Genomic DNA, 25,145 nt, shown 5'->3' with positions numbered 1-25,145 from the left:
TGGTAGTCATTGAGGATCTCAAAAACAGGGATCGCAAAAACATGTCAATAATGACAACGCTGGGCGAAAAGGCTAAAGAAGAAAAACCTGTAGATTTGAATGCCACTTCCTTTGCTAAGATAGCTAGATTTGGATGTCCATTCCATAAGGTATAGCTGCATCTGACACTGAGTAGAAGTTACTAGCAGGATAGACAGGAAGCTCTGAAGGATGTACAATGCTTGGAGGGACAGAAGTTTCAAGAGAAATGGTCTCTTTTGATGGGCATTTGTAGATGATGGTTGATACTGCAAACAATGCCTTCTTGACAGCTCTAGCATCACCAGTTATCTATTAAGCATAAAGATACATTAAAGATAACAATTAGCGGAATATAAGAAACAAAGAATAGATATTGAATAAAGAAAAAAAAGAGCAGAGCCTCATAACCGTCCTAATAGAGATAATACCACGTTCGTCTTGTTCTTTACGCCGATCCAACTCATGCTTTTTAGGATGGATTTCACACGGAATCAAGGGAGGTGCGGGATACGACCCATATCACATTCATGTGCCATAGCTTGCAAAATCAAATAAATCTATCGAAGCTAGGGTGCCAGGCCTATAAGAATCAGAAGAACAATCCACACTAATGTAACCGTAAAGAAATGGCGGCTCTAACATAGATTTTTCTTAGTATGTCATGTTGTTGAAAAATCCTGTGGTAGCATGGGATGATCGGCACTTTAGTTTTAGTTATTGATTTACGCATCACGCATTAACTAATATTTATGGGGCTGGAGACTTCGCTAAAGCATGCACATAAATAGATGAATGAGAGATTACAAGGCAAGGAGATACAGATCTGGGGGTTGACTCAGAACTTGTACATAGGTCAGCTCACTGATGCTTAATAACCAATAAATAGTCAATCAAGAGATATGCACCAGCAAACAACATTATACTGAAATAGTGTATTAGGCGGCAAATGGCACAGAAGAGTTTAGACGATAGATTCTCTACAACAGGTAGGGATCGGGGGTTATACACTCTTTTCTATAAACAAAGTAGGCTTGTGATTGTCCGCATCCATCACTCAATCATGTAATTCAAAGAAATGGTTTACTTATCTTCTTCTAAAGGATGGAATTGCTAGATTGTCAGTAATATCAATTGAGGAAGAAGCTAGTCCCACTTAAATTCGAAAAGAAGACCTCTATTGTGACAGAAGATTCCTCGCCCATAGCATCTCACTTATTGATTGTGACATAGCTCTCTATCTCCGCTCATAAGAAGATAGCGTTTCATTCACTCGCTCTAGAAACCATAGGAGCTACTATTCCAAAGTTTCTTAAGAATGGGCACTCACTGGATTCAGGCTTCCACCATTCTAGCTTCTCTTCGTAGTTCACTAGAATGTATCGAGCATGTTTATCCGGATCAGGAGGCTTTACATAAATTGCTACGTTTGCCAAGTCGAAAAAGAACTGGGCATGAAAGTGAAAGTGGAAAGAGAAGGGAGCGTGATTTGTTTCAAGAATTGGATGCCCTTGTTAAGGAAATCTAGTATAAAAGGAGAAATTGGGCCTATTTATAACTTTTGGTACCTAACCACCTGAACTGGGAATAATGGCTAAAGATTGAAGGTTCTAAGCCATGTATCAGAGCCGGTTATTTGAGTATCGATGCTGTTGGAGTCTAGCTTCCGACCAATCCACTTCACTTCGGAGGACATAACAGCTTAAGAAGAAATCGAGATCAGGCCCGTGGAAAGCACACAGACATGCCTGGGGAATGAATCCACTTTTGCATTCTCAATACTCGGGGGGGCTTCTCTGATCGATTGCTTTAACTGTTATTCCCCAGATTGGCGAAATGACCTTTCGTCTTGCTTCCGTAAAATAATAAAGTGTGCTTTCGCCAGAAGAAGAAAAAAGAAGATAGCTCAGTAAATGGCATTCAAGTAAAGTCGAGAAAGAGGCCTTGCTTTCGCACAGGAAGGAAAGAATTGACTCGGGTAAGTAAGCCCTATTGGGGGATTAAGGGCTCGAGTACGATTAGAGCGCCTTTTTTTCTGCTGCGCAGGCTGACCATTTTAAATAGGGGGAAACAGGAGACTGTAGAAGATGAATATGGCTAGTCTACTGCTACTATTTGATTGGCAATCCTTAGACTATAGGGATGAAGCAAAGGAGCATAACCTACCTACAACTATGCTTTAAAGCAAAGAAATCTATCGAAATTCTCATTCCAGTCTGAGGGGATATCTGAAGCTACCGATCCGGGATCTCACTCAAATCCAAACCTAGCACTTTTGTATTTATTGCTTCTCCTTTTAGAAGGTCCGTAGCCGAGTAGAAGAGAAGAAAAGAGATTTCCTTATCTGCATGCCAGCTTTCATTCCTACTTTTGATGAAAGAAAGGTCAGTTGCTGCCGACAAGTCGACTAAACTTTCACAACTGTCACCTATCTTTGAGCACCTTCTAGGCCGCTTCCCAACCTAATGCATTCAAGTCTGCCTTCGGTACTGGTACTTCGGAATCAAGGGCCCAACAAGCGATATCAAGAGTCTTTGGTCGAAGAACTCGCGGATAAGAAGGTTATTCCATAACTATATAAAATCCATAGTCACGCTCAGCATGCGAAAGCTTGTAAAAATGACATCCCCTGCGAAAACCAATAGGATTTGTTGGGCCATCGAACACTAGTTTCTAGTTTCTCAAGACCTTGAGGCAAGGGCAGTTACGCAACATTTTCTCAATATTGAATGTGCATTTTTCCCGCATTTTTTCGATTCCACTTCTGTATCAGAAATTAGTGTCAAGGGATGGAGTTCCTGTTTCATTAACTAAGTCTCGCGTTGTTTGCTTGAGGAAGGGACGGCCGTAGCTCAATTTCCATTGCTAATCTTACATGTTCCCACGAACAATAAAGAAAAGAAGAAAAGGCTATTCCTTAGACAGAGAGGTGGGATTAAGGCGTCACGCGGAACTCCAACAACATAGACCAGATGACTTATTTATTGAAAATAGGTTTAGGAGCCAGATCCTGGAGCTTAGCAAGCATGGGCGCGATCCACATCGAGTGGAACTACTATCACTATATCTGTGGAAGGAAGGTGGAACCTTCACCGAATCATAGTTAGGTGGCACCCATTCCGCAGTGGGCCGACGTCACACTGCCGCTTCAATAGCTAGCGGGTAATAATCAGAAAGTGAATCATCAACCACTCATTTAGAAGCCGCTCATGCAACAACGTTTAAGTAAATCCTTCCGCCCTTATTTTCTTTAGTCTAGTTGTTGGAGGAAATGCGCCTTGAACACATTACGTATACTAGCTGAGCTTTGTCCCTAATCGTGACTAGTTGTTATTAGTTTCGATCAAATTTCCCCCCAGCCGGCAATGCCTCAGCTTCTCAAAATCTAGGAAGCTCTGAAAAAAAGTCATCATTATGAAAAGATACTAGCGCTACTAATAAGGGAAGCGACTTTTTTCTAAGAAAGGAATAAAGCAGAAAACTAAAGAAAGAGATCTTAAGTGGGTCCCGCGAGTAGTTTGTCTTGTTTCAGTCCGTACAAGAAGATACTTTTAGGGTTGCCCAAGAAGGGACGTGCCTATCTATTGATGGTACTAGTTCCACGGGAGGGGCAGGATTTCGGTGCCGTCAGTATGGGTCCGGCTATCGATCACAAGGGTCTAGATACGGGTCTCGAACAGAAAAGTATGCTACATATTGCTCTGCTCCAGTTCCCTCTGCTTACACCTGGTCAATTCGTTGATCGCCCCTTTTATTTCTGATTTTCAAAAGGGCCCCGCTCTCGTCTCTGCTGACGAAGCCTTTATCTCTGTCTCTGTTATCCTCGTACCTGCTGATCTCTTCGACTGATAGAGTCTATGCTATTGGTGAAGCTGGTTCTACCTCAACAACAGGATCTGCAAATGGATTTTCAACTAACATCCTCTGCTTCAATTTGTGATGAAAGGTCGACTAGTTTTCACTGAATCTTCAATTACGCACCGGGAACTTTTTTCCATTTCCGAGGTCCAGAGGGGAAGACGAAGTACAGCCTAGTTCAGAGAGTCACGATTGAATCCAGGTTAATTCAGCAGCAGCTAGAGCAATACTCCGATATTGATTTGATTCTCCGCTACCCACCAAGGTAGAAGACTGCTTGACCCACAAAAGAAGTATGCTTTATTTGCTTATAGAACAAAAGTATACGCTTTTTCAGGGAAAGATAGATGGAATAGGGTATTCAGCAGTTTGAAGAGGTAGCCTTTTTCAGTAGCAGTCTTGTAAGCAAGCGCCGTACGTTCAATCTATACTGGCGAGAGTCTTTCCTCTTATAAAGCCTGAGCGCATTGCATGACTTAATGCCAGCTCTTTATCATACATCTTCTGTAGAACCAATAAATATAAGGGATATGTGTTAGCACATCTTGTTCGTGCTCTGCACCACGTTTTTCCTGTATACTGGCAGCTAGCATCCCATCAGTAACCTACGGGCGAGATTTCTTGAGGGGGGCTGGCCATGGTTTTTTAACCCACCCTTTCATTCACTTAAGACCCAAAGCAGAAAAGGTTTGCAATCCATATACATGAATTTGGTTCCAACGAAGTACAAGGACTAAACTGGTCGACTCCACCATAGGGTGCGAGATGTTGAGCTTCCTCGACGCCTACTCTGGGTATCAGCAAGTCTATATGGCTGAGGAAGACAAAGAAAAAACGAGTTTGATCGCCCCTTCCTTATGCTACAAGCGGATGCCCTTCGGTTTGATAAATGCCGGCGGCACATTTAAGCGCCTAATGAGCCTCATCCTCAGGTCTCAGTTGGGTCGTAATGCAGAAGTGTACGTTGACGACGCCGTCATCAAAAGCTGCTTGGCAGGGACTCACCCCAAAAACACCTCTTTTTTTGCATCTGCTGAGCAGAACCAATTACCAGATCCTACTTCTAAGCTCTATGATCTGCTTCGGCCTTGCTCTCACTTATGGGTAGGAAGGACAATAAGCAGGAATTCATGTTGGCTAACTATTCTATCCAGGCGGAAGTTGTTTTCATAGGAAAGACAGAAGGTTTTGCGCGTTGGTTGTATCGAATTTCCCTTTCTAATAGCATACATAAATAGATAAGAAAGTTACGACGATGATAAGGTAAATGAAAACCTTTGATTTACCTTACCATCAGTTTTGTCGTATCTCTCTGCCTCCTCTAGCCATTTCATAATTGGATATCGTCATTCAAATCTGTTATGACAACCGTTTGGTAAGCAGGGATTCGAATCAAACAATAAATACCAACTCTAAGTGTGATGGATAGTACCTGGTGCCTAATTTCATGGTATCTTTCTTGGCGCCTACCACAGGAAAACCCTCCTTCTTTTGGGAGGAAATCAAATGAGTAAAGGTTTCTGCCGACTCCCCTCAAGGAACCACTCACTACTCAACTTGAAACCACGGACCTACCTCCTACTTTTTACTTTCTTCTTTGTCCCAATTCATATCGAGCATGTCTTTCTCCATCTATAGATAGAGAGAATATAGGATAGGGGCGCTCAAAGCAAATAGGATTTTGTATCTAATACTAATAGGTACTAAATTCAAGATTGACTTGACCTCTTATTTTGGATAGGCAGAAATGCTTACGCCCTAGGGGTTTAAAGGGCCCACTCCCTTTAGTTGACTCATCAGGCTCACCACCTTTTGGAGCTCATCCAACAGTCAGTCTACTTAATCATAATCATAATCAATCTGTTGCTATTGCTATCTATCGCCATACCCACAAGAGGGTAATTTATCCAACTCCCCGTGCGAAAGCAAGTCCCGGGTCAGTAGTGATTCGATTTGTTCCTTGAGAGCAGGCTTATGGCATTCCAGGTAAACATAACAATATGAGAGAGAACTCCGTTCGGCTTATAAGTACTCGATTGAACCAATTGTTTTTTCATTTCCCAGTAGGTCACCTTGGGCCAGCTGCTGACTTTCTAGAAAGAGACAACGAAGTCGATTCAACATAAGGGAAGAAAGCATATTTTAGGTTTACTCCTTCCATGTCTAGTAGGAGTGCGTGCTTCTTATTGCCTTTTGAGCAGTAGTTGTATACATTCCTCACTCAGTCTAATTAATTATCTTTCTCCCTACCCAAATACCAAGGGAGGTTTATGAGTCGTATCCTCCTTACGAGATAGCGGAAGTAGCATTAGCGGGAAAAGTCAGCTCCTTTTCAAGCCTTCTCTTTTGCAACCTTTGATTAGTTCCTTAGATGCCCTTAGCAAGAATGATGCAGGAGCAAGACAGTCTATTTACTCTGCCTTTCCAGAATCTAGCTATTCAAATAGCACAGTATAAAATGCAATCCATAAGTCATGCTGGTCAATCAATGACAATGATAAGCTCTATAAAAAAAGAGTCTATTGCTCTTCGACACGTTTTATATCTACTTCAGTCATGCTTTATTGGAGTTATCTGACGCCAAGGAGGAAGGAATAGAGATTAGGATCCTAGCCTTGTTCTGTTTGAAGTTCCTAAGAGAGGTTACAAAAGAAAGGGATGCTCAAACGAAGGATTTGGAGTCTTATTAGTGCATCAATCTACAGAAAGGTAGGGGGCATACCTGTGTGAAAATGGAGTGTAAAGCATATTCTAGATATTTCACTTCGAATTTCTTCCTCTTAAAAGAGTCAAGTCCACAGGGTTCCCTAAATTCCCCAGGAATCAAGTGGGACCGGGAGATCGTTGTTCATTCGGTGGTTGGCCCTCCCCCTAATAAGTACCTACCAAGAATTGGGCCAGTTAGTTCAAGCGGTACCGAATCACAAAGAACAGTTGAGTTTTCTAATTCATCTATTATTCTATTTTTTGCATTTCTAGAATAGCGTTGGAGCCGGGACACACATTTCTGCCCGAGTTCCAACAGCAAACCAAATACGTTATCGTGGAAAACGAGTTTCGCCAACACAGAAGAGTTTGTGTGCTTTTTATTTTCACATGAGTTTCAGATATGTGATGGTTGGTTGGGAGGGTACGGCAAATGACTCTAGAATCTTTCTGGATACAACCACTGAACCGGAAAATGGCCACTATCGTCACCGAGAAAATACTATCTTGTGGACTCAGGCTCTACGTTTATGCCTTATGGTCTTTCTCCTTACCGTGGGGAGCGGTACCACTTGCGTGATTCTAGAGAAGAAGGCGGTGTCCCGACCACAAGGCGGTTAAATTCCACTGGTGCTTGCTAGCCAGTCAAGAACGACTCGAAGACCGTGGGAAGGTCTTCACGCTACGCCGAAGACGACGATGGCTCCATACCGGGTGCTAATAGACAGGTATAGGATTTCCTGTAATGATGTGAAACTGTATATTTCAGAGAAATAGCTCAGTTCGAGAGGAAGGCGGAAACAGTTCCGGCTTTATTAACCTGATTCCTATTCATTTACCGGTAAAGGAAGGAATTCTTATCTATTTCTCGAGGCAATTATACTCATATTGACAATATGAACTGCATGAGAATTAGCATATAGAAAGAAAGCTTTACCGAATACAGGTCCAGTAGGTATAGAGCCGTAAGCGTGGTGGGGGTGCCGGTGCTTAGGCAGATGCCCCATTGTTCATGATGTTGCAATGAATCCAGTGGATCATCATCATGGAGGAGGTGAGGGGCGCACGAAAGGAGGTAGACCTTCGGTGTCACCTTGGGGAAAGCTCACCAAAGCAGGATTTCGGGCAGTAGTAGGGGTGGTGAAACTTTAGATGTCAAATGCCACCAATTTTTCTGCTCAAGTTAGAACGTAGTATTTCAAAGTGAATTGGCCAGTTCCTTTTAAAAGGAGACTGGTTTCTTTTTATAAGCGATTGGCTTCACTTTAGATTTTTTATCATAATTTCTCTTTGATTTATGGGTTGTTATTTATTATTTTGATTTTTGATAAACGAAACGAATCCAAGCCCGACAAGTAGAATTCCATTCAGTACCTTTGGGGTTTTCTTTTTCCTTCTGGATGACGACGTCACCGCGTCTCCTTATTGTTATTGCGATGGTGATGAGGAACAAAGGGCCGGGGAGATCATTGAAATTACCTCTAGCCCGGAGCCAGAGGGGGTCGTCGACACAACGCCAACCCTGGTGGTGGGGCACTTCGAAGGTCTGGAGACCCTCCTTGAGATTCCCCCTTTACCGGAAACGCCACCCGCAGGTCCTTCCTTAGCTCCATAAGAAAGGGAGCAAGCCCCCTCTGTTGGCCTAAACCTCGATCCATCCCAGAGTAGCCGCCGGCTGGACGGCGGCGAATGGGGGGCAAACTCCTCAAAACGAAGTTCTACTTTGTCTTTGGAAGAATTGGAGGAATCGGACTCTAAGTTTAAAGTAGGAGTAGAGTCTTTAGAGGCTCGCTTAGAAGGAATAAAGAGAAAAAAGCAACTGCAAGCGTTCGGGGCTTCTCCTTTTGAGACCGCGAAAGCAGAGCTGGTTACATCCATTGGGGAAAATTCCCAGTTTCGTGTGGGACTGCTTTTGTCTCTGGATGTCAAATGCCCCTTGACGGGCAAACGGGAGGCTCTCGAAAAGACGATAGAGGCCATCTTGAAATGCCAAGGGAAGTCCACAGACTCCCTAGCGTCTCTACTCGACCTAAAATGCGATCTCGAGGACCCCGAAAAACTCGAGACCGCTCTCCGTCCATATTTAGGACGGTTAGGGCGATTTTTTAAGAAATAAAAACCTTCTGTCGATTTATCCACACTTCCATGACTTCTAGAGGAAAGCTAACTCCTTGCTGGCTGGGAGCTGTATGAGCGGTAACGTCCACGTACGGCTCCGTGAGAAGGTGGACGGAAATGGCCTTGTTGTACCTCACTCCCGTCTTCAATGAGGTCTGCTCTTTTTTTAGGAGAGTATGCCAATATGATCTTAATGAGGTGCGGGGCTTTGCATCTGACATTCGTTGGGCTTTCCTCTGCGGGAGCCCGCGTCCCGGCCTTTTTGTGCAATAAACCCCTCCGGCCGAAGACTAGTGTTAGGTGGTCCCGTGGAACTTTTGGAGAAGGGTAGCCTAGTGTGTAAGCACAGCAATGAACCGCGGCGAACCCTCAGACAACCCTTCTAAGATAAGGGGGGAGATCCTCAGTAGTGGTGACCCTTTGACTCTTCCACTGACTTATATATGTACCGAATGCTCATAAGGGAAAGTGAACTCCTAGGTCTGGAACCTAGGGGGGTTGCTCCGATAAAAAATCCTTTCTTTCTCGTCCACTCTAGGGGGTGCAGACACACCTGCGCGGATTACAGGTGACGGTTACAAGAATGGCGGGGAAGTGAAGAGTACCCGATGACATTCAGGGATGAATGTAGACCCATCGGGCGGGGATAATCATTCCGGTCCTGGCAGAGGTGGCGACACCAGTCTGAGCTGAGGGAAGCCAGCCAATTGAGTCACTGAAATGACTGCATGAGGCGCACCCTAAGCCCAGCTTCTCGAAGCTGCTATTGCGAAATACGACTTCCTTAATATCCAAATTTCAACAAGGGGGCTGGGCTGCTCGCCTTCATAGAAAGGCGACCGGGCCTAGATTAGATGTTCACCTTTTTATAGAATAGAAAGAGAAGGTAAAGGGGGGGGGGGTTGGAGATTCTTTCAAGAATGCATGGCTTCCTCCTATTCCGCTTCAACAGAAGCCCTTAAAATCCTGCTGCTATGGCAGCAAGGGTTATCCATTTCATAGGTGAGGGTGGGGGAGAAGCAAGCCGAACCTCTGATCGACCCGGACACGTCAAAAATTCTCCACGCCGAGAGAAAGACGAGATTCAGTAAGTAATTCAGTGAGTGCTTTCTTTTATAAGAAGAGCGTCGGCTTGGAAGAAGAAAATGAAATACGAACAACCGCGCTGGTTGTAATAGATCGACTTGAATGCGTCTTCTTTCTCCAGCATTCAAGTTCCATTTCAAGGGAGGACGATGTACCATGATACTTTCTGTTTTGTCGAGCCCTGCTTTGGTCTCTGGTTTGATGGTTGCACGTGCTAAAAATCCGGTACATTCCGTTTTGTTTCCCATCCTAGTCTTTTGCGACACTTCTGGTTTACTTATTTTGTTAGGTCTCGACTTCTCCGCTATGATCTCCCCAGTAGTTCATATAGGAGCTATTGCTGTTTCATTCCTATTCATGGTTATGATGTTCAATATTCAAATAGCGGAGATTCACGAAGAAGTATTGCGCTATTTACCAGTGAGTGGTATTATTGGACTGATCTTTTGGTGGGAAATGTTCTTCATTTTAGATAATGAAACCATTCCATTACTACCAACCCACATAAATACGACCTCTCTGAGATATACGGTTTATGCCGGAAAGGTACGAAGTTGGACTAATTTGGAAACATTGGGCAATTTACTTTATACCTACTATTCCGTCTGGTTTTTGGTTTCTAGTCTGATTTTATTAGTTGCTATGATTGGGGTATAGTACTTACTATGCATAGGACTACAAAGGTGAAAAGACAGGATGTATTCCGACGAAATGCCTTGGATTCTAGGAGCCATGTAATGAACAGGACTATTTCTCCTTTTGGCCATAGCCATAGAAGAAGCTTCTCCTCCGGAGTGGGGGGACCGCCTGACAATTACAAAGAAACCTTTAAAATGTGGATCTAGTGCTCAGAATATAAGGATTTTCCTGGCTTAAAATGCAAGATAGACAGACTTCTTGCATTCCTTGAGCCTGGGGAGATCCTATTCATGGTAAACACGTTCCCCCAGGACTTTCCTCTGCTCGAGATCTTAGAACCCCAGGATATCCTAAATATAATTGCTCACTCGCACAAGCAGTGGAAGCCACCCAAAAAGGGAGGCTAGTAATTATTTTGGTAGGTTTGTATTGTTTCTCGAATTGGTAGGTTTCTCGAAGTAGTTTTAGTAGGTTTCTCAGGAAATAGAGATGCCGAGGCCCCTACTTACCTTATGGGTAGGTAGGGGAAGGAAGAGTGGGTCAGAGGGATTCCTTCATAGTGCATACCTCTCTTTCTCTTTTGAGTTTTTCTGGTCGCGCAAGATCTTTGGTCTTCCCCCGGAACCGATGAAAAAGCGGGTCGCTTCTTATGGACTCGCTCAGAATGATTCTTTTATATCTAAGGAAAGGGGATGACATTATCGCCATTGATTGAATTCGTATGTCTATCGCTATCCCGGGCCGAGGAGACGGGGTTTCGGAAGGAGGAAGGCTTGTTACATTATCGAATATCGTGTAGAACTCACTTGCCCTGCCTTTTGCTAGGAGAGTGTAGTTCGAGCATTCTATTGTGTGCTCGATCCATGATATGCAAAGCAATCTCCTGTTTACTATTGATCTAATGACAGTTGATTGAGACTTGCCATTGTCGTCTTTCAAAAGCGAACTCTTATCTGGTTGCACTCGGGTTCTCCTGTCGACTTGTTTTTCAATAGTAAATCACAGGCAGTATGCCCTATTTGAAAACATGCAATGAGGGTACGAGCAACACTCCCCAAACTTGGCATGACTCATCGCCATCTTGTATTCATGATCTTACCTCTATTGGTCACAAATGCATAGCATAGGATCGAGTGGATCGGCACCCAATAGGCCAGATTTTCCTATCTTTGATGTTAGAAGTGATTCCAATCTATTTTTCTATAGTGATAGTTCACACATTAGCAATTAGCACTACCTCAAAGCAAACATAGGAACTAGGGAGTTCATCGAGAGAAAGTCCCTTTAGTTTCGTACTTCCTTGTTTCGGATTTGCATATGTCTTTAATCGCAATAGTTGTAGAGAAATCCCTCAATCACGGGACAATCCTCCAAGGCAAAGGTACTTCCAATGCTCAGAAGGTTCATCTGTGCATGAAAGGAATGAAACAAATTCCATAGAAAAAATAGGTAAATCCCCACCGAGATCGGTACCTATCTAGATCCCCAGCTTCGACAACAAAACTCCTTCGCATTTTGCGACCATTCCCGCGAGGACTACGATTCGGATTATCTAATGTCATCCCCAAACAGAATTACACCTCTTAAGAGGAAGGGACGGCCCTCTATCCAGTGTGGGTTCCTACGAATTATTGTTTGGTTCCGGATCCAGGTCCCTCTGCCCTTGCTTTTTGTTATTCCATAGGGGTATGGATTGAAGTAATCACTAATCCAGAAAAGATGGATCTTTAGGTAGAAAAATGAAAAGCCAATACGCCATGTATCAAAACAATAGGGATAGGGGTAGTTGTATACCACCTACAAATAGGAAGATCCTGGGTTTTGTAAGAAAACTACGAATAGGAAGATCCTGGGTTTTGTAAGAAATCTAATTTCATCAATTCTAAGCACGGTAATGGCAGTGCTCCTATCCAATGGCCGGGGATCTATTCGATTTCTCAATTTGCTAATGCTGATAAGCTTAGGTTGTTATTTCATCGTCTTGCGCTAAAAAGGCACCCTCCTATTATGCTAACAAAGGGACGGATAACGGCAAAGCGGAACAGCAATAGCGAAAGCAGGTACAGTAACGGCGCAATCCCTAAAAAAAGAATCAAAATAGAGAAATTTAGAGCGCTGCGAATTTCCTTCTTTTGATAATGCTACCCACACAGTCACGGCTCCTATCCGGTCACCGGGTTAAACAATTGATTCCTCTCAACGCATCCCCGCGGTAAAGAGCTAGTCGTATTCTTTTGATAATTCTCTAGTTGTATTCAAGCAAGAGTCCTCGGCATCCTACGAAAACAAGCGCTAGGAATATCAATAGCGTTAGCGTTAGCATACTGGCCTTTGCTTGGGGATTCCTCTATGGAATTCCAAACATGCCATTGCTTTGCCTTTGCTCGTCCCTTTGATTCAATCCTTCTTCTCCTCGAAAGCTACAACTAGAAAATATATTCTTCTTTGCTGGTGCGAACCCTTCTTTTGAATAACAACCATTGGCAAGACCAGCGAAATCCGAATACTAATCTGAGGAAAGCCCATCCCTACTTCCCTTTGCTGTTGTTCCTCGAAATCCTCTACTAGTCATTGGTTTCAAAGCAAAGGTATCCGGTATAGGGGGTCGTGGGCAGGTTAGTGTTTCATTTCGATAGGTGATAGTGGTATACCCAAACCATATGGTATAGGTCTTGGAAAGGAAAGTAAATCAAGTCCATCTTACAGGATTTCTTCACTTGCTTGGGCTTAAGCAGTACCAGTACCCGGAGAATAGTTCCATTCTCTTTCTCCACATGACACCCTTGTGTTGTCAAACTAATGGATCCCTCTCCGCCCCTGCTCCGACAAAGCAATAAGCACTAGGGTATCCACCCACCCGCCAGTTCGAATAGCCGGTTTCCTCCCCTTCCGCTCAAGCTAAAGGTTCTGGGCTATGGCTTCCGGTTCCGTATTCCGATTCGTCTTCGGATAGCATTAGAAAATCCCTTTCATGCCTTGCCAATACAACTATTATTTTTCTTAGCCGAGGAGCCTTTGGAAGTACTGTTGTTGGATCGGATTGAGCCATTATAGGATCGGATAAAGATTCACTCTTTGCCAATGCCTGCTTCCTTGGTTTCCTACTTTCTGCATCGAAAGTGACTTTTTGCTCAGTATCGAGAACCACTTATTCTCCTTTTCGAGGCGTAGATCGCCCGTCATTTGATTTGCTTCGTCAAAGCGGATAGCATTATGGAATTGATTATATTCGTAGAAAAAGCACCCCTATTTAATAAGTCCTCGGAAATGATCTCATCCAGTACTTCTCTCAGCCTATTTGCCAAGACTTTGGAGCATAGCTTGTAAATGACATTGCACAAAGATATCGGCCTATACTGTGAGATTTTGGGGGTTCTACTGTCAGCAAGTGCACTATTATTTACTTCACCGCGTACTTAAAGAATTGTTGGTAGCAAAGAACAACACCTGATAGAAAGGATGCTAACCAAGCCTCTTCTATTTAAGCAAGGCTAAGCCAGAATAAGGGGTACAGTAGGCTGGTGACCCTGAGGATAGCACTAAGACTGCCTCGGGAATCTCCTCAATCGTTGAAGAGTGCCTCGAGAATTGAATAAAAGCACTGATATCCATATAATCCTACAATTATGCTCTATTCTCTTGAAGAGAAGACACTTGAACTTCGTCATGTGCTATTGATCCTTTTGAACCTAAATTCACATTGGCTCTTTTTGGCATACAACTTTAGTTTTTCTGTGAAAGTCCTCCTTCCTCTGGACAAAGATTACATTAGAGGTGCCTCGACCCGAAAGAGCATGATACAATCAATTAGGACGTAGCTCTGCTACAAGAAAGGATAGGACTTTTGCCAAGTCTAGAGTTCGACTTCTAAAAAGAGAAAGCCACTCACAAAAAGAAAGAAAAGAGGAGGAAGCTGGACTTACCTCTGTTCGAGATACAATGAATCGAATAAATAAGTCTTATGGATGAATGTTGAAGATGGACGATACAACCCTACTAAAAGTCACAAAGCTCACTTCGCTATCAGGCCTAGCAGCTGCTTCATAATATAGGTGAGATAGATTAATTGATTGTTTATTTTTTTGTTATAGAATTCTAAATCGAGCATTAGTTTGAACGACATAGAAAACTCTTTTCCAACTAAGCACTCTTGAGCATCAAGCAATTATATGGCTTGGATTCGGTCTGTTCCATCTTTTACCTTTGGAAAAATAAAGGGATTGGAGCCGAAAATCCTTGTTGAAGAGGATATCAAGCACAAGAGTGAAGAGTGAAGAGTAGAGGGCGCATTGGATGTGCGCTCCCTATGAACGATGTCCCACTAGAAGTGGATCTTCGGAAAGAAGAGTGTTTCTCTTGATATTTCTATTCTATTCTATTTCTATAAGTGAATTATTGATCAAGATCAAATGGAGAAAATGTAGATGTGAAACTATGTTCTTTGAACACCTTCTTCCATGCTATTGAAGCTGGCAAACAGGGGAGTGAGTTAAGAGAGAAGCCATGCCTCTTTCGATGTGAGGCAAGCGATGAACGAGTAGATGCTGCCCTTAGACCAATTTTCTCTTTCGGTAGCTGACACCGAGATGGGCTAGGCTAGGAAACCTTATTCGAGACGATAGGGATGGTAAACAAAGCGATGGGGTATATGTATGAATTGGAATACAAATGAAATCATTGCCTATAAAGATGAACCCGTTAGCGTATAGGAACAACAGCATATGAAAGTTAGGTGGATACTCCTATTTAATTGGTTTAACCAGAAACAGAGGATAGGATTCGAAAAGTCAATCGGAAACCGAGCCCTAACCTTTAATTGATGAGAATTTCCATACCCCTACTACTCGTATGTATTGGCGTGGGTTCGTATGTAAACATTCGTGGGCTTAGCAGAGCACTTCGTATCCCGCCACAACCGATCCTTTGCTTCCTTCTCACTCAGCTTTTTGACTCAACAGTCGTTCCCCCTGTTACACAAAGCTACGTATACAGGGGTAGTTGTTCATCCCTTTTGCTAGTGACATATCCCCTCGCTCTGTCTTCTATTCCTTCTGTGCGTTACGTTACTAAGGCCATCGGTCTTATGGAAAGAGAAGGCATATAATCGATTCTTTGACCGGCTTTGCTTCTTTCGTGATTCACGTAGATTGGAATTCACTTTCTTTAGGGCATGGCTAGTTTCGGGTTTTCTAAAACCATCGCCCAACTCTTTCTTATTCAGACACGCCAACTGATATGTTGGATTAACAAGCTAGGGAATAATTGGGGCTTATGTGGACCCCTACCCTTTAATTTAAGAAAGAGGTCTTCCTAGCTAACTTGAAACTAGATCTTCTTCCGAGTTTCGTTCTCTATGGCTTGTGAATTGTTGTACTGCCTGTTTCACTCTCTTCTAAGGGATCTCCTCCTATGGAGGTATGTAAAGTGGGTTCTATCGCATTTTCCATCTTAGGGCGAGCAATATAAGCAATTCTGGTATCAACAGATACATTGTTTGGGAAAGAAAGTGAAAACAATAGATCCAATTCTGGGTTTTGGGGATGGATTTCTCACAACCCTGAGGTGCTTGCTAATCTCTCGGACGAGTCGATGTCAATAGCAATTCTGATGAAACATCTTAAACATCTTTAGTGCCTTTTGCCTTTGAGCTCAATCGATCAGAAGAAAGGGAATATAACCTGCCCCTCATTGTCCTTCAATCATGGTGCAATGAATATCGTAGATAGAGTGATTTCGATCTCATATATCTAGCTTTCCTTTCAAAGTGAAACGATTTTCCTTTTACGTTGAGATATTTGAATTGGATTTTCTTTCACCACTACTATCATAACGCACAGAAAACACTGACGTTTCCGCTCGCTTTCAACCACTGCCACTTTACCTGAGCACTGTGACGCAGTTGGTCAAGTATTGAGTTTCTGCTAGTATATCAAGGACTTATGAGAACTGAAAAGAAAAAAACGAAAAAAGGAATTCTCATAGTTCATTGAATTAAGGGAGGGCCATTCGTGGGGGGTTCGTGGAAGAGTTGGGTTCGATTCCCTTTATACGCGATGTGGCGAAAAAGACTGATTCAACGAAATATGCCATGCCAGCATTAAGATTTAAAACGTGTCGTCTACTTCCAGGAAATGTTCGGAACAGAGAACTTTCTCTAATCCAACGCCGTATTCTCCGAAGATTGAGGAACAAGAGGAGATCCATTAAAAGAAATCTTTCTCGGAGAGAAAATCGAAACAGTAACATCAAATCACAAACTACACGAAAGTTGTCTCTTTATTATGGGGATTTACCCATAAGGGAGATGCACAGAGGAAGAGAACGAACTTCATATATCCCTTTTTTACTCAATCAAGAAACAAGATCGGACGTGATTCTGGTTCGTCTCCATTTCAGTGACACTCTTCCTCAAGCAAGGCAGCCGATAAGTCATCAAAGGGTTTGTTTGAATAATGGACTGGTAACCATTACTCATTTGAAAGTTTCCCACGGTGATCTAATATCTTTTAAAGAAAATGACGCGAGAACCCGCGGTTTTGAAATAAGGAGATCTTTCTATATCGACATATCAGTTGGAAAAATCATAGGCAAATTCCTATCGGCCATATCAGTTGGAAAAAGAAGAGGCAAATTCCTACCGGCCAGAATCTGGAGAAGAACAAAAAAAGAATGGTTTCGCTTACTCACATCTCAGAGGGGATGCCGCTTACTACTCAAATCCAAGGAATTGCAAAAGTTGCATTCTTATATGCAAGAAGAAGACTTTGAAAGAACAAAGAAGTTTGGATCCGCAAAAGTATGCTTAGGCAGTTACTTCGCTGAGCACAACAGAATGAAGAGGAATTTGTTTCATTTCAAATACTTCTTCTTATTGAAAAGAGGGAAGGAGAAAAACCGAAATCTTCCTACTCGAACAATAAGTCCTTTTGTAGAAAAGTCTTCTTTATATAGTAATTTGACCTATTGCTCCTGATCCCCGTTTACTAGGAAGATAAGAATCAAAAGGATCGAACTACCTACTCATTATTCGGAGGTGAATCATAGAGCACTAAAAGCTGTGGTATCTTATGGACCTAACATAGGTCACATCCCTCACGACATAAGATTGAAAGATCCAAACCTTCCTCTTCGGAGCGGAAACGGACGTGGCCAAAACATATAAAAAAAGATCGGCCTAGTCGCTCATAGGGACATATCTATCCGGATAGAGGATAGTCTAGATCAATTTTGAGAAAAATCTCTCTCTATATAGATAGGTATCTCTGTGGATAGAGATCAAGATAGGGATCCCTATAAATCTAAATATATGGAAAAAGTGCACTTTTTGACTACTACTACTATTTCTTAGGCTTTTTCAAGGAAACATCGTTTTTTCGATTTGGACTGAGTTGGTCGGAGCGTAGACGAGCAAGCAGAGCCTAGCAAAGAGGTCAGATCGTCATAGAGCAGTCGACTATAAGTATAAGACTGCTGGCCTGAGAGAAGGCAGTCTCTCTCGGGAAACATGGCCCAATTTCTCTTCTTTCTTTTCACATGGGCAACAATTGGGAATAAAACAGACCATGAACATGAGTTTAAAATGTAAAAAAAAGGGAAGAGTGCATTCTCCACTTTCTTATCTCGAAAATGCGTAATATAGTGATGTCATGTGTCTGTTTCTCTGAAAAGGTGGGTTGGCCCTTAGGGCAAACAGTAGTGCCAGGTTCCATTGTGGAACGGTCGTTTGCCGGTGACCTTTGTCCGCTGTAGTACGAGTGACTGGCGCATCGCATCCAATCTCTCATGTCAATGAGTCAGTTAGAAAACAACTCCAAATGAATCAGTGATTTCCCCTTTATTTCCCTCAGAGCGCAAGGGGAAACAAGATTGAGAATGAATTAAAACACACCAAATGTTTCATTTTTCCTATTATCAGTGGTTAGCTCTGATACAAACCAGGGGAAAAAGAACCTGGAACGCCTTCTTTAAGGCGCTACTATTTCTAGCGGCATAGGTGCTTTATCAGAATACGAAAGATGTACATACGAGGACTACGATTCCTATTTAGAGATATTCCTACAAGCGATAGACGTAGTAAGGAAATTACGTACACCAATAACAAATACGAATACGAATTACGCCTACGAGCCTATGCAATGGCATGTTTCGGCGTATAAAGCTAAGAACGAGAATAGCCTACTGCCTCCACTCGGAAAAGGCAAAGGTATCCAGTATAGGATATCGATGAACGGAGGACAAGGAAAGCAGGCAAGGTGAACCTCCTTTGCCAAAGCCCTTTTGAAATACCTTCTTTTTGAACCTTTAGAAAATACCTGCTAGCTATCCCTAGTTTTGTTTAACCAGCTTTCCCCCAAAAAGGGGAGATCCGCTGCTTACTGCTCACGGAAACATCCGACCTTATGGTCAAGTCGTCCGCCTATCTTTCTGATCTCATTCGTTTTCCGATCGCATAAAAAGTCATGAGATCAAAAAAGAAATGTGAGAATGTAGTTACAGATGTAAAAGAAGTAAATATCTCGTTCTCTCGGTCCATAGATGGGGCGTCCTATCCGATGGATGAATGAGGAGCCTCTGTCGAGTAGTGAAATGATAGGATTCTGCTTTTCGGTTAAACCGACACACAAGTCGGCGATTCAAGCCAAGAGTGCGGGCACCTTAAGAGCGGTCAAAGCTAGAAGCTATATCATGACTGCTGGAACGAAAGACCCGATGAGTATTTTCGTACCACCTTCCAATCTTCTTAGTCAATTTTGTACTTTTCCAATAGGCGAGACATAAGTTATCAGAATCCGGGGCCTGTTTTTCCCTATTTCCCAAGGGGAATGTCAAATTGTGTGGTTTCACAGTCTTATGAGACAGAAAGTTTTGGAAAATGGAGCTGCCGTTTTCACTACTTTGGTCCCTAGCGATATTGTTGCTTAAACTAACATGGAAAGTGGGTTCAATCACTTTAAAGTACCCTCTCAAGTGTCATCTCATAATGGTAATGTCCTTATGGTATAGTAATTTGGCTTAGAATAAGAAACCTATATCTTCCCCCTAATGGCTTTTCACTACCCCTTGTGGGAATGCGTATCGTTGCTGCATCGCCACCTATTCCTGAATTAAGGGAACGCGAGAAATCTTTCTCTATGTCAATTCAAAACAAAACAAACGGACGACTGAATCTAAAGTATACTAGAGAGAAGATTGGCTCGAACGTCAACTACGGATTGCTCTATCCAACCAACACATACCATTTGCTATGATATTGTTTTGCTCATATTGTTTTATTGCCCGGGCATTGCTGCGGAAGAGTGAAATGAAAAACTCTTCTTGAAGAAGAGGACTCTTCTGCTTGATCTTTTGATACAGTGAGGGAACAGGTTTTATGCGTTCTTTGAGAAAATGGGAAACAAACTGCTGATACAGAAATCTTTCACTTTTACTGCCGAAGGCACAAGAGAGACTATAGCTAGGAAGGATAAGCAAAGGAATCCAGATTCAATCGATTGTTTGAAGCCAAGGTCTTGAGCTAGTCCATCTTTCTATACGAATTTCTTTAAAGAATACTTCTATTATGATCTACTACGAGAGTGTCAAGCGGCGATGGAAGTTGAGTAACTGTCTTGGAAATAGGTAAGTCAGGCACATATTCTAGTTCCGATTCTAGGCTATCTATAGAAGAATGGAGTGTTATAAATTCTACTATTTAATTGGTGCAGAGGTAAGCAAGTCAGTCTCGGGTGGGAAGTAAGCACTATCAACTCAGGCGGGTCTTCAGTCCAAAGAAAAAGAAAGCGGTGGTCTGTACTTGAAAATAGGACTCTACTTTTTGATTGAAATAGGACTGTACTAGCATCTGCAAAAGGCAAAGCATGACCTATCGTGTAGTACTTCGGGTGTCGATCCACAGGGAAAAAATGGGAGAACTGGTTGGTTTGCACAAGTTCAAATATCTTGGCCTAACCTAATTTGTAGAAACCTGCGGCCTAAATTAAAGACTAATTCTAAACTAAAGAAAATAGAAATCGCCTAAGGCGCGTGCGGCCAAGGTCTTCCATAGGAGCTCGAAGGAAGAGGTTCTGAATAACTATACAATTTATAAGATGCAGTGGATTAGCTAGACATTGAAAAGCTGCCACTCTGAGGGAATTTGTTTGCATAAGCTACAGGTGCTATAAAGCAATCATGTACTGAGTACAAAGCTATTCCACTATAGTGAGTAGTATCAAATACGTAACAAGCAATAGAAGCATCCTGGCAGGTGTATAGAACTAGCAAAGTGGTTTAGGAAAGGGCATATGAATAGGCAGTTTGGCAAGTGAGTAGTTTAGGTCCTTTAGACCAAAGAAAAGGCCGGGAGCATTTAGGTAGGCCTATCACTCAACCGGCGGCAGCCGATCGACTTATACTAACCGCGTTGGCAGAGCTACTCAATGACTCATTAGATCCACGAATTTCCCCATCTGCATAGGGCTTCCGCAAGGTTCTCGGCCCTTCTTCCGTGCATTAACTCAATGGCCGTCTATGGATTCTATGGTTCAGGTGGACGTGGTCAAGTGTTTCGATAGCATAGACCATCGGTTACTACTTTAACATTTGTCTAAGCTCTTAGGTACAGATAACGCTCCTCTCATTGACCTCATCAATTGCTTTCTCAAGACACCGAGACTTTCTAAGAAAGGGAATGACTACTCAAACAGTGAAGTCGGCCTTCCACAAGGATCACCGATCTCGCCTATTTTGATTCAATCATTCCTGCATCAACTCGACTTGCAATTCGATGCTATGGCCCAAGAGGAGAATGGGGATTCTACCAAGTACGGCTATTTCGCTCGCTACACAGACGATATACTATTCGGCATTCCTATCGTAGGTGTTGGCGTCATGTCTAAAGTCTTCTTTCGAAGGCTGCAAGAAGTTCTTGACTCCAGTAAGCTACGCTTGAAATTAACGTCTATTGTACTGCAATGATGGAGGGCTCCCGCAGTCGAGGAGGGCAAAGATAGGTTTGCAAACCAGATTATTGGCTGTTACATTCAGACACATGAAATGCTAGATGTTATATGCAGCAAGGTCAAAACTGGGCTTTTATTTGTCCCTATAGAAAGATTATTCACCAAGAGCCAGGAAAGCTTTAGCTTTGCCATAGAGTGACAGTCGGGGGGAGCAGGAGAGAGGGAAAGAGGCAAATGAGAAAGAAGAAGGAGCAGGGTCGAGTGAAAGAATTGGTACATTGGGTTCCCCCCACCGAGCGGAGCCAAAGGAAAGACAAGGGTTGAGGTAATCGCTATGAGTGTTCAGGCTATTCCGCTTATGCTCGCGGATGCGGATAAGAAGCTATCAAAAGGGGATAATAGCAGCCACCCATATGGTCTTCTAGAAAGAGAACGAGGAAATGTGAATCACGATCCTTATTCGATAGAGGAGTCGGGGGACATTGGTTCGAATCCAATTCGTGAATATCAGAAAGCATTGTTTCTCATTGAACTATATACGATATGCGCGCACGAGGAAGGGATAAATTGATTGCGTTGCAGTCATTTTCCATCAGATTCTTACGGATGTAGTGCAAAGTAAATGTTTCAGTCAAAAGTAAGCTGCCGACTATGATGAATGCCAGCCCGATCTGTAGCTGATCTTTGATCCCGAGCTTGAGCTTCTCTTTGATGTCGGGTGAATTGAATTTCATATATGGAGAAATGTGTCGCTAGTCCAAGTCCGCTATAGAATTGTTTGTCTATCACTTCGGCAACGAAGGTCATTTCTTTAGAAGATCGATACTGGTAGTTGCTTGCGGTGTCTGAACAAGTTTCGAAAAAACTGATGTGTCTACATTTTCCTAAAGATTGCTGTGAGGCTGATAGTGATATCTTTCCAATAACTGACTCAGCAGGTTCAATTGAGGTATCATTCGATTGAGATTTCGAACCGTGTAGTGGTTAGGATCCTCTTATTGCCGTCATGGGCTATTTTGGTCGTTTCCAGCCAGAGAGTTATGAATAAAAATAGCAGACCTGATTCGAGACAACAGGAAGTTCCCGTTTGCAGATATACATTTCTCAGGTTCAGGCTATTCGTGGAGTCGATCACCACCACTTGAGATAGACAATCAACTTCATTAAAGAAGCAGTCATCTCTATACAGGAAGCAGCATGTTTTCTATGGTCCTATGAAAAGGTTCCAGTTGGTTTCTCTTGCTGAATGGTGGTAAAACACCAGCTTTCATTCCTCACTGCAAGCTACTCCTTTTGCTGCTTTTTCTCACTCTTTGCTTGGGCCAACGATAGATTAGTCTCTGGGTCGGTCAAGTGATAAATTGGCGAGATTAGTTAAGGAAACTGGGACTTCTGATTGTTCGCGAGGGATGGCTGAATAACCTACTTTGCTTTCCATTTAGGGTAATAGGATGCCACTACTTGACCTTGCTTGCCCAGACACAAGATAACCTATAGTTTGGGTACTGCCCTTCGTGGTGCTTGCTTTCCTATAATCTGTAAAGCTTTAGCTTTCAGAGAAGAGATTTCAGTATCCGATTGCTTTTCTGACTGGAATTCTCTAGTTCACTTCACTTCTACGCAATGCCATTTCTTGATTCAAAGTACTTATTTTCTGATTGGAATTTCGATCTCTTGGTAACAGGTTTCGCTTCTGCTGAGGACAAATTGAACAAGCTACTTCTCAAGTCCGGGTGGGCTTTTGAATTCAGAGAAGGGAATTCCAGTTCTGATTCTAGTCTCTATGCTCTGTTCAGTTCAGTTCAAGATGGGAAAGTATTGCTTGTTTCCTAGAATCCTAAAAGGGGTGCTTGTTTTCCTCGTCCGGGCTCTCCTCTCCCCTTTCTGTCCCAACCTTCATTCCTGCTTTTCCGCCAATTCACTAATTGAAATAGTTCAGATCCTGCACTTATATCCCTTTTATATATATATAGAATCAGGTATCTGCTTTCCATGGTTCCTGATTTCGGTATCTTTCTTGTCTGCACTTGATGAAATCCCTTTCTTTTCTTCTTGGTATATAGATTGGATTCTTGTTGATCCAATCAGAACTCTTGAATTGAGGGGTGGCCGTGAAAGAATCACTGTTTTGATGATATGAATGAAAACAAGAGATTTCATTCTTCATGGCATATTTCAAGACTAGGGTACCTGCATTCTAGGTCTAGGACTTGTTGCTTCGGATCAGTTCCCTTTAGAAGCAGTTTTCCTCTTCTTCAATCTCGAATCCCGAAGGGGAGGCTCTGGTTGCCAAGTAAGAAAAGATCTCGGTAGTTCAATTCATGCATGTGAAAGCTTATCTGCCAGATACAGATGATACTTGCCACTACTTGACCGAAACTGGGACTTGAGGAGGAATGAAATTCTAAGGGAAATCAATCAACTAATTGAAATAGTTATATCAGTATCGAAACTCTGGAGAAGGGCCCGGCCTAAGCGCCCTCTTGAGACTTGGACTCGAAAGAGGGAAAGATTAGTAGGTCAATAACCAAGTTCCCCGATTGGATTCCAGTATCTGATCAAGCCGAAGTAAGCAAGTTCCGAATTCGAGTTTCTTTTTCTGACTTGAATTCAAGTAGGATTCCACATCCACTCGGTATTCTAGCTGTACCAAGTCTTTTTCTTCACTCTTTAGAGGGAAAGTATGCTTTGGATTTGCTCAGTGATACAGGTATGCTTGCCAACCCTGCTGCATTGTCTTGATCTCTCCCTGGGATTCGGAACTTGGATCTGGGAAAGGAGGCTCAAGAAGAATATGACTCCATATTAGTAGTAGTATGTTGCACTAGACTCATATGATTAGGAAGCGATAGAAGTTATCGAAAGCAAAAAGGATAGGGGCAAGAAAAGGGTTTGAAAGTTCATTCTCACCCCTACAAACTTTCTTTTCTTCTTGGCATACAGAATTCTCTGCCTTTAGTCACCCTTAGCACGAACCATCTTCTTTTCGAAGGACGGAGTCGAGACTCCTATCTATTCGTAACACTTGCACGATGAACTATTCGTCCCACTATCTCCCTTTCCATGAGACCTACTATACCCCTTTTCTACCTATACCTGGCTAGACTCGTGTACCTCGATTTACGTACATTCACCTAATTTACTAACGCTATTGCCTGCAATCGAGCAAATACCAATAAGACATTGATCTCTAAGGAGCTGTTACAAAGTGTTGCAGTCGCTGCTAACGGTAGGATTTTCTATCACGTTTTTTTTCATTAACGTGCTTGCACCCACTAGTTTACTGCTTGCTTTAGCTTAGCTTTCCCGAAACCATCAACTCTAGCTTTTTGAGCAGGTTTTTACCAATCTGGTATCCGCTGCTGATCCATATTCTAAGATACCCGCTTTCTTTACGACAGTATAGTATCCTGTATGCTGACAAGATCCATGAAGTAAAAAGGAGGGATATGGACTCCATCCTATAAACTCAATATATAGAGGCTACTCCGGAAACAGGAAGAAACCACACTCAGCATACAACACCGACTCGTCTTAGACAGGCTTTTCTAAATACTCAATTATACTATTATGTACTTGACTTGCTAGGAATTGGATGAAACTATTAATGCATCCCATTATCTATTTCTTCATTATGCTATGAGAGCTAGAAATTGATAGAATTTATCCATTCTACTTCCTCCACTTCTTTAAAAGCTTCTCCAATCACACTTATTACAATCTCACACACTTCTTCTTCTTCCTGACCTTGAGCGCAGCGCTGAAAATCCAGTATAGATT

At 42.6% G+C, this 25,145-nt stretch overlaps 1 protein-coding gene and 2 pseudogenes across 1 annotated transcript; 2 read left to right on the top strand and 1 right to left on the bottom strand.

Moving 5' to 3' along the window:
• Positions 1–8,461: 8,461 nt before the first annotated feature.
• Positions 8,462–9,352, bottom strand: LOC119367767 (annotated as a pseudogene).
• A 135-nt stretch (positions 9,353–9,487) lies between these two features.
• On the top strand, positions 9,488–10,447 carry LOC119367765 (NADH-ubiquinone oxidoreductase chain 6-like). The gene has a single exon (XM_037633179.1). The coding sequence runs from the start codon at positions 9,889–9,891 to the stop codon at positions 10,441–10,443; it is 555 nt and encodes a 184-aa protein (XP_037489076.1). The 5' UTR covers positions 9,488–9,888; the 3' UTR covers positions 10,444–10,447.
• Positions 10,448–16,309: 5,862 nt separating this feature from the next.
• LOC119367764 lies at positions 16,310–17,693 on the top strand (annotated as a pseudogene).
• The last annotated feature ends 7,452 nt before the right edge of the window (positions 17,694–25,145 follow it).

Source organism: Triticum dicoccoides, chromosome 2B (assembly GCF_002162155.2).
Source record: "Triticum dicoccoides isolate Atlit2015 ecotype Zavitan chromosome 2B, WEW_v2.0, whole genome shotgun sequence".
Taxonomy (NCBI): domain Eukaryota; kingdom Viridiplantae; phylum Streptophyta; class Magnoliopsida; order Poales; family Poaceae; genus Triticum; species Triticum dicoccoides.
Note: the sequence above shows the minus strand (reverse complement) of the source record. Positions and strands in the feature narration are given on the sequence as shown.